This window comes from Hypomesus transpacificus, chromosome 11 (assembly GCF_021917145.1).
Source record: "Hypomesus transpacificus isolate Combined female chromosome 11, fHypTra1, whole genome shotgun sequence".
Lineage (NCBI taxonomy): Eukaryota > Metazoa > Chordata > Actinopteri > Osmeriformes > Osmeridae > Hypomesus > Hypomesus transpacificus.
The window spans coordinates 872,988-889,298 of NC_061070.1; the positions used below are offsets into that span (position 1 = coordinate 872,988).

Sequence of the window (16,311 nt, forward strand, 5' to 3'; positions counted from 1 at the left end):
GAGAGTATGCAAATGAACATCCTATTGACTTAATTTAATCAGCAACTAGTTAATAGTGCTATTTTGCTGCTCTTATATAATGAGTTTAAGTATATTAAAATGAATAAATTAATCAACTTCATGAGAGCAGGGATGTCTTGTGATTTTGGTGGTTTGACGTTAACTGATGAGAAGATTATGATTTAAAGTAAAATAACTGAGGTGACAGTACTAATGTTATTCTTACTCAACATATTTTCACAGTATATTTTATAGATTCACAGGGGTTTAGGATGCTTAGTTTGAGGGTCATATAAAAAAAAATCAAATAACTTGGTTTTATACCCCTTTTATTGTATCAGTGGTTAAAAGTCATCCAAATAGCAAGGCTAAGAATTCCTGCCTATTTGAGAATGTGTTTTGTGCAGCTTAATCAGAAAATAGGAATCGATTATAATAATTATAATGAAACAGTACGTCAAAGATGTAGAAATCAACATTAAAACCAATTTTATGGTCCTTTCCTGGCAAAAAAAATTAAGACAAAAAAAATACATATATTGTAGTGTACCAGATGAACAACAGCCGTTCCTAATTTAAGACAAATATAAGACTTTGAGAAGAGCCTTACTGTACAGTTAAAAAAACAACAGCATTTTCAACCAGCAGTTAGTCTTGCTGTTGTTTATACTTTTATGACAGTATAAAAGGAAGTCAAGTCAAAAATAACAATTTTAAGAATCTGTATGATAAAAACAAAGCAAGGCAAAGCAACTGGGGAGAGCCAGGCAGCCTTGCTCACTTCCTGCCACCCAGAGGAGGACAGGAGCGAAGCCTAGCTAGATGCTCTGGATAATCAGCCCTCACTTCCTTATTCACCCAGCCAATCAGAGAAAGTCTACGATTCATCCAGGAAGTCACATGACAGTGGTCAGAAGCTCCAAGGCTACTGACTCACCCCAAAGACAATTTTGTTCATTTCTTTAGTAAATAAAATAAGTACCAATTTCGATTATAATTGTTTTTTTTTGTTTGTTTTTTTTACCTGAAATTGATAAAGAGGCTGGCTATACAATTTAATTTACACCATCTGAGCTGCCAAAACGTATAAAAGTATCAATATTCACAAAATGTCTGTACAAGAATCCTCAATCAGTAGGTTCTAACACGATTGGGTAAAATGTTTCCCCAAAATGTAAAAAGTAAAATAGTCACCCAGTGTTTTCAAAAATAAAAATAGAACACATATATATATATATATATATAATATATTTAAGACGATTTTAGACAATATTTAACTAAAAAAAGTACAATAGTGCAACTACCTACTGTCCATAAAAAAGCATCTCTCTCTCTTTTTTAAACAACTAAAATGTAAAAATTAAATTAAAAATAAAAAAAGGAGCAAACCTGTGCAGATTATTTGCCATGGGAATGGTTTGATCAGTCAGAAGGCACATGAGCCCTGGTAGTGTGAGAGCCAAAACACATGGGGAGGGGGGGGGGGGGGGGGGGGGGGTTAGCTGCAGATGACAGAGGAAAGTTCTAGAAGGTTCCGGAAGGTCTTGGAAGATTCTGGAACAAACAGAACTGGTTGTGGAGAACACAACGGAATCCCAGGGCGGAGCCAGAGGAGGAAGAGGTTCATAGCCAGGCCACAGTAGGGGATTGTGGGTAAACAGTTGATGGATGGTGTGTCTGAGCGGGTGAGGAGGGGGGGGTGACGAGAAGCGAGAGACGGGGGGCTGGGAGCGGGGTCAGAGGTCAAACAGAGGTGGTGACCCGCTCGCCAGCGCTATTGACCTCGTTTTTGTTGGAGTCCAGGCCCTTGGCTGCATTCAGGTCGTTCCGCAGGTTCTCCACAGCTTTTTTCATGGTCTTCAGCTCACCTGGGTGAGGTGTAGCTCTCCTCATCAGGGTTCCCTGCAAGGGGAGGGGGACACCATTATGTTCAGAATACGAATTATGATAATAGGATGTCAGATGGCTGAGCGGTGAGGGAGTCGGGCTAGTAATCAGAAGGTTGCCGGATCGATTCCCCGCCGTGATAAATGACGTTGTGTCCTTGGGCAAGGCACTTCATCCTACTTGCCTTGGGGGGAATGTCCCTGTACTTACTGTAAGTCACTCTGGATAAGAGCGTCTGCTAAATGACTAAATGTAAATGTAATAATAATTATAATGTTTTATCTGTAATTTGCTTATCTTATACTCAAAGCGCTACAGTACAATAAAAATGACTGAACTCATAAAACATAATATACTATAACAATATTAACATTTAAATTAACAATTAAAGACATTACTAAAAAGGTATGTTTTAGGCAAATGCTCAAAATGGCCAAGCGAAGGAGCACTTTTCCAAAGTTCCACAGTTTGGGAGCAGTGCATGAGAAGGTTCTTCCACCCATGGTCTGTGATAGTCAGCTGACCGAACAGGTTGGGGATGATGGTAATAATAATGATTCTTATAATGGGTGTGGATCTCCTCAACAGGGTTCTTAATGAGGGGAGAAGCAGGACGTTATTATATTAAAGCTAAGATAGATGCCATCATGCCATAATTAAATACATTCAAATATGAGAAACAAAAAACAGATATTGTCTCAATTTCTGCGCTTTCCTCCAGCTCGTGTTTGATTGACAGGTTTCACCAAAGAAGCCAAGAAGGAAGGCCTGCCTCGGCTGGAACAGGAGTGCTAGAACATGATTGGCTGGAACAGGAGTGCTAAAACATGATTGGCTGGAACAGGAGTGGCTGCTCCAAAAAGGAGAACTGTACATTCCTCTGGCACTGAGCTGTCGGTGTTGCAAAACAGCTCTCAGAGTGCCCCGTCAGCCAACTCAACCCGTCAGCTGACGAGGCCTGTAGTGCACTAAACCTTGTTTTGGTTTTTACTGAAGGAAAATTGTACCTTTAATGATAATAATAATAATAATGGCCATTGTTCTCCAAAACAGGAGTTCCCAATTGGGGGAGGAGAGTTACTTCAGTACACAGACCAAACAGGTCTGTGTGCTATCTCTGACCATGGAGGTGTCATCTTGAGGGTGTTGTTGTGAAGACTCGAGCCTGCCTGTCTTGTTAGTCTGCAGGCTGATGGTGACATCCATGACACTTTGGACACTCTTCCAACATCAACAACCTCAGCACACACACACGCCTCCCTGCCACATCACACTCTGTGGTTCCTCCGCCCCCCCACACCCACACAGATACCCAACCTTTGCACACGCTCACCTTCTCGTCGTCCTCCTCCTCGTCGTCCTCAAGGAAGTGGATGGCGCTGATGCGCTTGGGGGCGTGCTCGTCCCAGGTGTCGTCCGCCATGCCGTGGACCAGGCTCTCCAGGGCTCCGCAGCGCGCCAGCGTGTCCGTGCCTGACACAGGAATAGCGACAGGGGGCCAACCAATCAGCACACAGGGGTGGGTCTCAATCTGTCCACCTCCCTCCTCATGTCTCCTTCTCTCTCTCTCCACAGTCTACTCTCTCTCGCTCCGCTCTCTCATTCCATCAGTCGCCCCCCTCTCTCCACATCTCTCTCTCTCTCTCTCTCTCTCTCTCTCTCTCTCTCTCTCTCTCTCTCTCTCTCTCTCTCTCTCTCTCTCTCTCTCTCTCTCTCTCTCTCTCTCTCTCTCTCTCTCTCTCTCTCTCCTCTCTCTCTCTCTCTCTCTCTCTCTCTGCCCATCTCTCTCCCTCTCTCTGCCTCTCTCTGCCTCTCTCTGCCTCTCTCTGCCTCTCTCTCCCTCCCTCTGCCTCTCTCTCCGTCTCCTGGAGCCATCATAGGGGATCAGCAGAGCCAGAGCCCAGCTGTGAACAGCCCACAGGAAGAGGAGGGGCTGTGGGCCTGTCAGTCAGCAGGTTCAGACTCCAGGCTCCACCCACACATCAACACCAACATGCTAGTGCTTCAGAAATAACACATGAACACGCTGGTGCCTCAGATCCTGGGACTGTTAAGCTTTAATTCCAGCAGCCGTCTGCAAACAACTTCAGACCACTAACCCCAGTGAAAACCCATCTTGATGAAATGAGCACTTGACCTAAAAGGTCAAGTGAGAGAGAGATCCAGAGAGTGATACAGAGAGAGAAAGATTCCCCAGATTACAGACCGTGTTTCCTGTATGATTGCTGAGCATGGTGCCCGGCCTCCTAGGCCTGTGACCCGGAGCTTGTAAATGAGAGCTTTGAACTGCCTGATCACAGTTTCAAATCCCAGCTTAGTCACAGGCTTACAGCAAGACAATCTCCACCCTCCCACACCCTGTTGTAACCTCCCGGCACCCCGTAACCCCTCTTCCCTACCTCATGTCCCCCCTTAACCCCTCCTCCCTACCTCCTGTTCCCCCGTAACCCCTCCTCCCTACCTCCTGTCCCCCCGTAACCCCTCCTCCCTACCTCCTGTCCCCCCGTAACTCCTCCTCCCTACCTCCTGTCCCCCCGTAACCCCTCCTCCCTACCTCCTGTCCCCCCGTAACCCCTCCTCCCTACCTCCTGTCCCCCCGTAACTCCTCCTCCCTACCTCCTGTCCCCCCGTAACTCCTCCTCCCTACCTCCTGTCCCCGCCGTAATCCCTCCTCCCTACCTCCTGTCCCCCCGTAACCCCTCCTCCCTACCTCCTGTCCCCCCTCCTCCCCTCCTCCCTACCTCCTGTCCCCCCGTAACTCCTCCTCCCTACCTCCTGTCCCCCCGTAACCCCTCCTCCCTACCTCCTGTCCCCCCATAACCCCTCCTCCCTACCTCCTGTCCCCCCGTAACCCCTCCTCCCTACCTCCTGTCCCCCCGTAACCCCTCCTCCCTACCTCCTGTCCCCCCATAACCCCTCCTCCCTACCTCCTGTCCCCCCGTAACCCCTCCTCCCTACCTCCTGTCCCCCCGTAACCCCTCCTCCCTACCTCCTGTCCCCCCGTAACCCCTCCTCCCTACCTCCTGTCCCCCCATAACCTCGCTCCTTAGCCTCTCTCTGGGAGCTGGGCTCAGATCCCCTGCTGATCCTTGGGGATGGAAGGTTACATGACTACATCTCTAACTGGGAGGTGGGGTTCGGGAGGACAGGAAGTGGTATGGGGGGGAGGATGGAGGTTAACCACAGAAGAAGATTCCCAAAGGGGATAACGCCTGTGTAGTTTCAATAAACATGGGATCAGAAGGATAAATGGAGTCAGGCCTGAGAGAGAGAGAGGGACAGAGAGAGGGAGAGGGAGAGAGGGGGAGAGAGAGGGAGGGAGACAGTTGCAGAGTAAGAGAAAGTGTTAGACACTGAGAGAGCTAGAGCGAGTTGGAAAGAGAGAGAGTAAGAAAGGATGAGAGCTAGAAAGAAAGAAAAGGAGCAAAAGAGCTAGGGAGAGAACAGGAGAGAGAACAGGAGAGGGAGAGAGCTAGGGAGAGAACAGGAGAGAGAACAGGAGAAGGAGAGAGCTAGGGAGAGAACAGGAGAGGGAGAGAGCTAGGGAAAGAACAGGAGAGAGAACAGGAGAGGGAGAGAGCTAGGGAGAGAACAGGAGAGGGAGAGAGCTAGGGAGAGAACAGGAGAGAGAGAGAGCTAGGGAGAGAACAGGAGAGGGAGAGAGCTAGGGAGAGAACAGGAGAGGGAGAGAGCTAGGGAGAGAACAGGAGAGGGAGAGAGCTAGGGAGAGAACAGGAGAGGGAGAGAGCTAGGGAGAGAACAGGAGAGAGAACAGGAGAGGGAGAGAGCTAGGGAGAGAACAGGAGAGGGAGAGAGCTAGGGAGAGAACAGGAGAGAGAACAGGAGAGGGAGAGAGCTAGGGAGAGAACAGGAGAGGGAGAGAGCTAGGGAGAGAACAGGAGAGAGAACAGGAGAGGGAGAGAGCTAGGGAGAGAACAGGAGAGAGGAGAACAGGAGAGGGAGAGAGGTAGGGAGAGAACAGGAGAGGGAGAGAGCTAGGGAGAGAACAGGAGAGGGAGAGAGCTAGGGAGAGAACAGGAGAGGGAGAGAGCTAGGGAGAGAACAGGAGAGAGGAGAGCAGGAGAGGGAGAGAGCTAGGGAGAGAACAGGAGAGAGGAGAACAGGAGAGGGAGACAGCTAGGGATAGAACAGGAGAGAGGAGAACAGGAGAAATAGAGAGCGAGCTCGAACAAGAGCTAGAGAGGGGGGAGACAGTGAGCGAGACAGCTAGAGAGAGAGAGAGACAAGTGCGACAGCGAGACAGAGAGCTTGTAATGGCAGCAGGCCAGACAAATCTAAGCTCTTTAACCCTCCAATCCAGTGAGGTTTTTCTGAACACAACCAAGGAACAGAGTCTGCAGAGAGAGGGAGGGAGGGATGGGAAGAATGGAAGGAGGGAGGGAGGAATGGAAGGAGGGAGAGAGGGAGGGAAGAAAGAGAGGAATGGAAGGAGGGATGAGCAGGATGGAGAGAGGAGGAGGGAGGGAGTGATGGAATAGGTGGCATTAAAGGATGGACTGATGGAGGGATGAAAGGATAGAGGAACACAGTGATTCCTGCAGGACCAGTGGATTGATGTGATTGGATGATGGATCGGAGGTGCCGAGCGCACCCGCTCCGCTTCCCCAGGCAGACCATGTGACCCCGTCACGTGACCCCATCACATGTCCTGATGTGATGGGTCCCGAGGTTGATTTTGACAAGGAAACGGCAGGCTGCGAGTTGTGTGACATCACCTAACCTGAGGATTAACCCAGATAGAGGAGTAGTCTATATAGGGGCGTGGGGGGATTAGAAACCATCATCTATTTATACTTGTACGTTCTGTTTGAGCGTAGCCCAGGGCACCGTCCTTGAAGAAGCTTTGAGGGCGGTTTCTCTCCCTAATAATATTAAGAATGTACTCATTTTGAACACATTCATCCAAGGCAGCATACAGGGGGGTTTTGAACCTGTGCTCCCCCACTGAGCTACACTCATCCAATTATCTATGAACACTGCCTGGCTTCCAGAATGTTCTCCACTGCTGTTCTTACATAAAGGTCCCAGATGTTGACCGTTGGACTGAATTGGGAATATACAAAGTTGACGAAAGAGATATAGAGGATAAGAAAGAAAGACAGCAAGTGGAGGGAGGGAGGGAGGGAGGGAGGGAGGGGAGGAAGAGGAGGATGGATGGTTGAACAGAGGCAGAGCAGGATGGATGGACAGAGGAGGATGGATGGACAGAGGAGGATGGATGAATGGTGACCAGGAGCGTACCTTTGTTGTCCGTCTCGCAGGGCTGCTGGGGCAGCAGCACGCAGGTGAGCACCTTTTCCCCCGACTCTGGGTCCACGTCGGTCTGGAAGGTGAGCAGGGGCTGGGACTGGTTCTCTGACAGCCAAAGGGCCTTCAGGCGCAGGGTGGTCAGGGACATGGGCAAGTGGGCCAGTCTGGAGGGTCACAGGACAGTTCAACACATGGTAACATTCAGGTTACCCTGGTCACTGTCGTGCACCACCACATCTCCAGATCAAACTCCGGAAGAACGGCAACTTAATTCAATGCTGTGACACCTGAGATGAAGCGGAGGTCAGAGGTCGACCGGGTGTAGGTGAAGGTCAGAGGTGGAGCGTGCGTGGGTTTGAATACCTGTTTCCGGAAACGTCGAAGACGTGTAGTTCTGTAGCCTGGGACAGCTCAGAAGGGATCCGGGTCAGCCTGTTCTCCCGCACACAGAACACGTTCAGGCTGCTGCAGCCGCCGATCTGAAACAGGGAGGAGCAGGCACACACATCAAGTCAGGGTGTGGAGGGGCAGGCAGATGGGGACCTGCGGTCCTGGAGGCAGACCGATCGACTGGCTGTGACACTGGGCAGACGGGGATAAAATTAGCCACAATTAACCTCGGAGTGTGTCAGTAACTGCAGGGGTTCTGCTCCACACAAAGCGCCTGTAGCACCACCTACTGAAGCACAGAGAGAGGGGGACAGAGAGAGAGAGACAGAGAGAGAGACAGAGAGAGAGAGAGAGACAGAGAGAGAGAGACAGAGAGAGAGACAGAGAGAGAGACAGAGAGAGAGACAGAGAGTGTGTGTCTGACTGAAGGTGTGTTTGTGTGGATCAACCTGCTGGGGGAGTCCTCATGTCAACAGGACATTGGGTGACCCTGAGTGCTAGCTATGTATACAAGATGAGTTCAACTGGTACTACTGTTGAATATGAATCACCTACTGAGGAAGTGTCTGTGTGCTGGTGTATGTGTTTATGTATGTGTGAGGTAAACTACCAGTGTGATTTCTAAAAGGAAAGAATCAGAGCCACTCGAGAAAGAAATTAAATGCTTAAAGAATTCAACCACCTAGTTGTAGGTGTGAATGCATGACACAGGGAAGTTACTGAATGACTTCTGGAGTAAACAACCTCAAATATAGTTTCCAGAAAAGACTTTTCTTCTGGGTAAAACATGAGATGGCCTGGAGCCAATTGTATAAAATTAGACCTAGTCTTAAATGTAACTAAGTCTGACTTGCCATAGACACTTCAATGTACCTTTTGCAAAAATCTTACCTCTGAGTGACTAACGTAAGACTGACTTAAACAGCCTGTTGTGCTTTGCATTATGGGTAAAATAAGACACTTCGAAAGATTGATACATTTAAACCTGCTGAAAACCTATATCTGTTGGAGAAATACAATATTGAAAATGTTGTCTTATTGGCAAATAGAGTATGCATTCTTAAGCTTCTTAGACAAATTTAACCCCAACGCTAGTTCCATTTATCAACAACTCCAATGCAGCTGGCTGGCGCTAGCATCAATAAAGTGAGTTATGTTGTCATGTACATTTTAGAGGAAAAGCAGAACCCAGTCAACATTATCTGCAGTTACAATTAACAAACTTCATTCCTTTTGTAATAAATCATGCTAAGATAATGTCGTAGCCTACTAACAGATTCTTGGCGTAGCAACTAAGCCCTTACCGCAAGCCTTAGCCAGGGGGGAGAAGTGGCTAACTTTTCTTCCTCAAATTAAGTCAGTCTTACTGTTTATGCAATAGACAGGCTTAATTAGAATAGTCTGACCTGACGATTCAAGACTGTCTCAGGCTAAGACTAGTCTTAAACTAAGTTTATGCAACTGTCCCCAGTGGGACTCCCCAGGTCTCAACACAAGATGTACACTCAAGCATCTTCTCTCCTTGAAAGGACGTCCAATGGCCCCATCTCCTGACCACCTGGGACCTTAGTGCATGGCCCCATCTCCTGACCACCTGGGACCTTAGTCCAATGGCCCCATCTCCTGACCACCTGGGACCTTAGTCCAACAGGAGGATTGGATCAGTTAGGCTCCCATCACCGCTATTCCATGACTCTGTGACGCTCCATTCATGGCAGAGGCAGAGATAAGGCAGGGACAGCATAATAGAGGGAGGGACAGCATGGTAGAGGCAGGGACAGCATGGTAGAGGCAGGGACAGCATGGTAGAGGCAGGGACAGCATGGTAGAGGCAGGGACAGCATGGTAGAGGCAGGGACAGCATGGTAGAGGCAGGGACAGCATGGTAGAAGTAGGGACAGCATGGTAGAAGTAGGGACAGCATGGTAGAAGTAGGGACAGCATGGTAGAAGTAGGGACAGCATGGTAGAAGTAGGGACAGCATGGTAGAGGCAGGGACAGCATGGTAGAGGCAGGGACAGCATGGTAGAAGTAGGGACAGCATTGGACAAGCAACAAGACCCTTCCACGTCATTGTTTAACCCACTATCTCACTGCCTGTTTCTGTCTGTCTGTCTCTCTCTCTCTGCCTATCTGTCTCTAACTCTCTAAACAGACAAGAGGTTGAGAACAAAATGTGGACACAAACAAACACACACTGTGGCCCTCATCTTTCTGAGTAGGTCAGAGACATGAACAGTCCCAGCTCAGCTGCAGTACAACAGCAGGTCTGTTAGCCCATGAGTCTGAACCCTGCAGAGACAGCTGTGATTGGTGCAGGCCCTGCCTGGGCAGCTGATGTCATGGTACTGTCTGTACCACACACACGTGCAGACCAGTATGGATGCATTAACGCACACACACACACACACACACCAACAAAAAAAAGCTATCGAACAGACTTTTCATTCAAAGCTAACATTGAGGTGGGTGAGGAAGGGATCGAACCACAAACCCTCTGCTAACCCCTTTCGATCAATGCAAACCTAGTTCAGGTTCTGGACTGTTACTGGAGCCAGTTTGCCGTTTGTTCACCTTATGAACCTTGTAAGAACCGGTTTGCCCTTGCCTGGGCTGGAGAGACCTGTCATGATGTCACTGTATACATCTGGGTCTCCGCTTCCCCAGCAACGCTATGTCGAGTAACTTCTTTAGTTTGTTGCTTATTTGTTCAAAGTTTCTATACAAAAGCACGCAGCGGCCATGTAGCGCTGGGGTTTATTGATATACAGACTTTGCTCTCAAAGCTCCCGAAAGCTTCTTTTGGATTTCCACGAGGACCACAGCTCAAGGAGACTCGTTTGTCTCCTCCATGGACCGCACGTAAGCTGGGAACAGGAGTGGGTCGATCTATTAACACCATATGGAGAGTCAGGTGGCTGAATGGTGAGGGAATCAGGCTGGTAATCTGAAGGTCGCCAGTTCGATTCCCGGCTGAGCCAAATGACGTTGTGTCCTTGGGCAAGGCACTTCACCCTACTTGCCTCGGGGGGAATGTCCCTGTAGTTACTGTAAGTCGCTCTGGATAAGAGCGTCTGCTAAATGACTAAATGTAATGTAAATGTATATCTCAGTTGACTTGTTTTCACCCAATACCAATAGCTTAGCCAGAATCTTATTTTGGGACGGTCCCATCTTAAAATGAAGGGGCTTCTCAAAACGATTCTTTCATTTTTAGGCTACACTACTGCCACATACACCAGACAACCCATTTACCACAAGTACTGCTACTGCATGTACAGAAGAAGGAGAGAAATAACGAAAGATATCAACTGCTAGCATGTGATTGTAGCATGTGATTGCAGCAGGTGATCGCAGCAGGTTCCCTCAGTGTCGGGCAGCGTGTGGGGCAGCGTGTGGGGCAGCGTGTGGGGCAGCGTGTGGGGCAGCGTGTGGGACAGCGTGTGGGGCAGCGTGTGGGGCAGCGTGTGGGGCAGCGTGTCGGGCAGCGTGTGGGGCAGCGTGTGGGGCAGCGTGTGGGGCAGCGTGTGGGGCAGCGTGTCGGGCAGCGTGTGGGGCAGCGTGTCGTTTGTCTCAGACGGTGAGTAGGAGGAGGCGGAGCCTCACTCACCATATGGTCACAACTCTCCGGTTGCTATGACAACATTGTGGAGGACAGCCGCTTATGTGCGTGAAGTCATCTTTTTTAAACCTTTTTTGAAAACCCAGGAAGGGCTGACCTAGTTACGACTTTTCTTTGAGAGCGTCCTGGCCAGGACAGGCAGCAGCAAGTCACAGGGGGCTTACCTCTTTGGGGAGCCAGCTCAGCTGGTTCCTGTCACAGTTGAAGTTCGACAGCCTCTTCAGTTTGCCAATACTCCTCGGCAAGTTCTGGAACACAAGAGGCGAGGAGGAGGAATGTTACTGTATACCAAATGCTGACAATCTGCCCATGGTTAGAGTATACCATCAAAATCTGTATTTGTACAGTTGTCAGTCAATCAACAACAACACATTTGAGATGACTGAGGTTGTGAAGGCAGTTGACCAGGGCTGGCTGGATGCCAGGTCTAGGATTATTAAGTCAATATAGTGTGAAATGCATATTTAAATCTATATCTCTTGATTTCTATTTACAGGTTAGGAACACTAAGGTTTGACGGTAATCAATAACAAAATAGATATTAACTGTACACACTAGTGTTGCCACGGTACTAACATTTCAGTAGTCAGAACTGTGATAAATATGACCATGATCATTGTGGATGGAGTTCAGACCAAATGCAATGACTGGACAGGCAACTTGCTATAAATTCCGGTATCATACTTCTTTATTCATGTAGGTTTTGAGTACCGACTTGTTACCACGGTACTGGCTTTTTTGACCCCACTCGTAGACACCAGAACACAGTTCAAAAACGACATAAACATGTACACTAGAACATGTGTACATAAGAGATACACACAGACTCTGTCACACACACACACACCATGTATAATCACAGAGAACACTCGTACACTGATGGCTGTAGGCCAGATGCTCTGATTTATTAACACGATTAGACAGTGAAGATGACAAACACATCTAATTGGCTGGTGAGGACAAGCAGCATCCCACAGCAGGAGGCTCTCAGCCAATCAGCAGGGCCGCTCTGAGGACAAGCTAAGTGGTCAGAGGTTAAACTATTTAAAGAAGCTCTTCTATTTGGGGATTTCTCACTTTATATATCTTTCCAGAGGTCCATCTCCCCTGTAGACATCTCTCGCACCCTCGCTCTCTCGTCACTCACACACAGAAAAGCCAGCATTCGACACCCCAAAACCCATCCAAGCCCTTCTCTGTCAGGACCAGCTCAGTCAGGCTCACCTGGATCTGGTTCTCTGTCAGGACCAGCTCAGTCAGGCTCACCTGGATCTGGTTCTCTGTCAGGACCAGCTCAGTCAGGCTCACCTGGATCTGGTTGTCTGTCAGGACCAGCTCAGTCAGGCTCACCTGGATCTGGTTGTCTGTCAGGACCAGCTCAGTCAGGCTCACCTGGATCTGGTTCTCTGTCAGGACCAGCTCAGTCAGGCTCACCTGGATCTGGTTCTCTGTCAGGACCAGCTCAGTCAGGCTCACCTGGATCTGGTTGTCTGTCAGGACCAGCTCAGTCAGGCTCTTCTGGATCTGGTTGTCTGTCAGGACCAGCTCAGTCAGGCTCACCTGGATCTGGTTCTCTGTCAGCACCAGCTCAGTCAGGCTCTCGCAGCTCCCTATGCTCTCGGGTAGGTGGGTCAGGCGGTTCTGGTCGGCCTTCAGGATGGACAGCTTCCTCAGTTTACCTGCAGAGCACAGGCCTCAAGTCACACTCATACATAGACCCTGCCCAGCACATTACGGAGAAACAGGGAGAGAAACAGACAGAGAGAGACAGAAAGAGAGGGAAAGACACCCAGGGAGAAACAGAATGAGATACAAAGAGAGATACAAGGAGAGAGAGATACAAAATAGAATAGAATATACTTTATTTTTTTATTGTGCATTAGATACACAACTAAATGTGCTTGTGCAACCACAAAAAAAACTATGCAGAGAGCGAGAGAGCGAGCGACAGTGAGACAGAGAGACAGAGAGACAGAGAGACAGAGAGAGAGAGAGAGAGGAGCTCGGGGCTGACCGATGCCCTCTGGCAGAGCGTCGATGAGGTTCTGGGAGACCAGCAGGTCTGACAGGGCCTGCAGACAGCCCAGCTCCTCTGGAAGGTGCTCCAGCTTGTTCTCTGATACGTCCAGACACACCAGACTCCTCATGCTGCCCATCTCCTGAAGGACGCACACGCAACAGGGCACACACACACACGCAGGCAGGGACACACACACACACAGGCAGGGACACACGCACAGGTGCTCATACACAAACACACACACACACACAAACATTTACTGAGGCAAGATGTGTAAACATACATGAACAGATGGAATCATTATCCACTTAATAGGCTTCATGTCTTTAAAAGCAATCGCTTGCTGTGGTATCAAATTCCATGAGAACAAGCTGCCCTTTAAATGTCACAACAAAACTCTTTAAAGTCATATTCAAAGCACTGACAAATAGCAGCATGTTAGAAATAGCTTACTGCAGGTATTTCAGCCAACTGGTTCCCATCCAACCACAGATCCTTAAGACTGACAAGTCCTCCAATTGTCTCTGGCTATGTGGGAGGCAGGAGGGGAGGGGAAAGAAAGGAGAGACAGAGATACAGAGAGAGAGAGACAGACAAAGAGAGAGAGATTGATATATACGTACAGTGAGACAGTGAGAGATATAGAGATCCAGCGAGAGATAGAGTGGGACAGATACAGGCAGGTATATATCGAGAGACAAATGCACACAGACAGAGAATGATATCTCGGTGACAGAGACAAAAAGTACACGAGGCTGTGGAAGAATGTCAAGGATGAGGGAGCTGTTCTTCCCCTGTGGAGGAGGTCCAGCTCTCTGTGTGTCAGGTCTGGCCACGCGCCCAGGCAGCCTGCATGCTCACCACACAGCACTACTGCAGGAGCACTACAAGCTGCCAACACCACAACCTGCAAGACGCTTCAACTCTACCTAACTACCATGTGACTACATAGCAACACTTTACATTGAGGTTACGTTAACTACCATGCAACTACATAGCGACACTTTACATTGAGGTTACGTTAACTACCATGCAACTATATAGCAAAACTTTACATTAAGGTTACGTTAACTACCATGTAACTACATAGCGACACTTTACATTGAGGTTACGTTAACTACCATGCAACTATATAGCAAAACTTTACATTAAGGTTACGTTAACTACCATGTGACTACATAGCAACACTTTACATTGAGGTTACGTTAACTACCATGCAACTATATAGCAACACTTTACATTAAGGTTACGTCAACTACCATGTAACTACATAGCGACACTTTACATTGAGGTTACTTTAACTACCATGCAACTACATAGCAACACTTTACATTGAGGTTACTTTAACTACCATGCAACTACATAGCAACACTTTACATTGAGGTTACGTTAACTACCATGCAACTACGTAGCAACACTTTACATTGAGGTTACGTTAACTACCATGCAACTACGTAGCAACACTTTACATTGAGGTTACGTTAACTACCATGCAACTACATAGCAACACTTTACATTAAGGTTACTTTAGCTACCAAGTAACTACATATCACTTTACATTAAGGTTACATTAACTACAATGTAACTACATAGCAATGGTTGTAGTATTGTTTTGCCTAAATATCTTTTCCACACCTGCACACTTGTCAGATGGGAAAAATTATACTCTTTTTAAAAAAACTTTATTGATCCTGTTGACGAACACACCCTGACCTCTCTCTCTCCACACTTGACCCTGACCCCTCTCTCTCTCTCCACACTTGACCCTGACCCCTCTCTCTCTCTCTCCACACTTGACCCTGACCCCTCTCTCTCTCTCTCTCTCTCTCTCTCCACACTTGACCCTGACCTCTCTCTCTCCACACTTGACCCTGACCCCTCTCTCTGTATGTGATGCTATCTTGTTGGGGAGATTTCCTGTCCACTTACCAAATTGTAGAGTTCATTGTTTCCGAGGTCCAGTTCTTCTAGTCTGTGGAGTTGAGACAGTGACCTGGGAGGCAGGACCAAGAAAGACAGTTTGACTTTACTACTCACAGTTACAGTTAGAGATACACTAACAGTTAGTTAGTTGCAGTAACAGTTACAGTTAGTTAGTTACAGTTAGTGACAGTAGCAGTTACAGTTGCACCGGAAGGGTTAAGCACACTGACTGGTCACCTTCCCTTGCTTCTAACAGATTTCACACCCAGATGTGTGTGTGTGTGTGTGTGTTGGCAGCAGCAGTTCCAGTGGCAGGTGACATGTCCCTGCTGAGATGGGGAGTGCCTTGTTGTGCCAACATTGGAGTCAATCTCTAGTGAAGCGCTGACGCTGTTCATGCAATTTAGAAGACACCCTGTCCTATGTCCTGTGTGACTGATCTGTAGCCAGCTCATACTGCCCTTGGGAGCAGATAGACAAAGAGAGAGAGAGACAGAGAGAGAGAGAGAAAGAGAGAAAGAGAAAGTGAGAGAGACAGAGAGAGGTCCCGAAAGAATCCCAAAAGAGGGAGGGAGAGATAGAAGACAGGGAGTGGGAGAGAAAGGGAGAGAGAAAGAGACTGAAAGAGAGCAATTTAAGAGAGAGTCACTCGCTTTGATGTCAGTTGAGTGGGCATGTCCAGGTAGGGTTGTTTGGGTTTGTGTGTGTATGCAAGCGTGTGTGTATTGTGTGTGTGTGCAGGTATGGTAACAAGAGCACAGGGAGTACTGTGTGTGTGTGATTTTCTAATTACTCATCACACCAGACAGACAGCAGGACAGGAGACAGACATCAGGACAGGTGACAGACAGGAGAATACTCACTCAGGCAGGAATGTCAGAAGATTTTCTCTCAGTTCCAGAGACACCAGGTTGGTGAGGCTGTAGACACAACATGACATGTCTTAGTCAGCTAAACAAAAGACAAACTTGTTGGTATTTAGTTGCATCAATGGAACCTCAGCCAGCCTACCACAGAACCAGAGCCTGCCTCGTGCTATCAGTGCCCTATGACCAGGAAGCGAGAAGTGTCTGCTTTTATCACAACCTTGACACAATCTCGCCAGTAAACACAGCCCACGTTTAAACCCTGTGTAGGATACAACATCCTGCAAGAAGCTTGGAAGAATTGACTACAGAGTACAAAAAAATAACTTGAC

The 16,311-nt window shown here is 48.1% G+C and overlaps 1 protein-coding gene across 1 annotated transcript in view; it reads right to left on the minus strand.

Moving 5' to 3' along the window:
* Positions 1 to 312: 312 nt before the first annotated feature.
* The window catches only part of lrrc1 (leucine rich repeat containing 1), a 28,193-nt gene continuing 12,194 nt past the window's right edge, over positions 313 to 16,311 (minus strand). The window contains exons 5-14 of the mRNA XM_047029163.1: positions 15,977 to 16,033; positions 15,120 to 15,183; positions 13,644 to 13,718; positions 13,185 to 13,329; positions 12,731 to 12,849; positions 11,335 to 11,418; positions 7,522 to 7,637; positions 7,150 to 7,322; positions 3,221 to 3,360; positions 313 to 1,902 (exon numbers count right to left, since the gene is read on the minus strand). Coding sequence (XP_046885119.1) covers positions 1,744 to 1,902; positions 3,221 to 3,360; positions 7,150 to 7,322; positions 7,522 to 7,637; positions 11,335 to 11,418; positions 12,731 to 12,849; positions 13,185 to 13,329; positions 13,644 to 13,718; positions 15,120 to 15,183; positions 15,977 to 16,033 — 1,132 coding nt within the window. The 3' untranslated portion in view covers positions 313 to 1,743. The remainder of the gene's footprint in view (positions 1,903 to 3,220; positions 3,361 to 7,149; positions 7,323 to 7,521; positions 7,638 to 11,334; positions 11,419 to 12,730; positions 12,850 to 13,184; positions 13,330 to 13,643; positions 13,719 to 15,119; positions 15,184 to 15,976; positions 16,034 to 16,311) is intronic.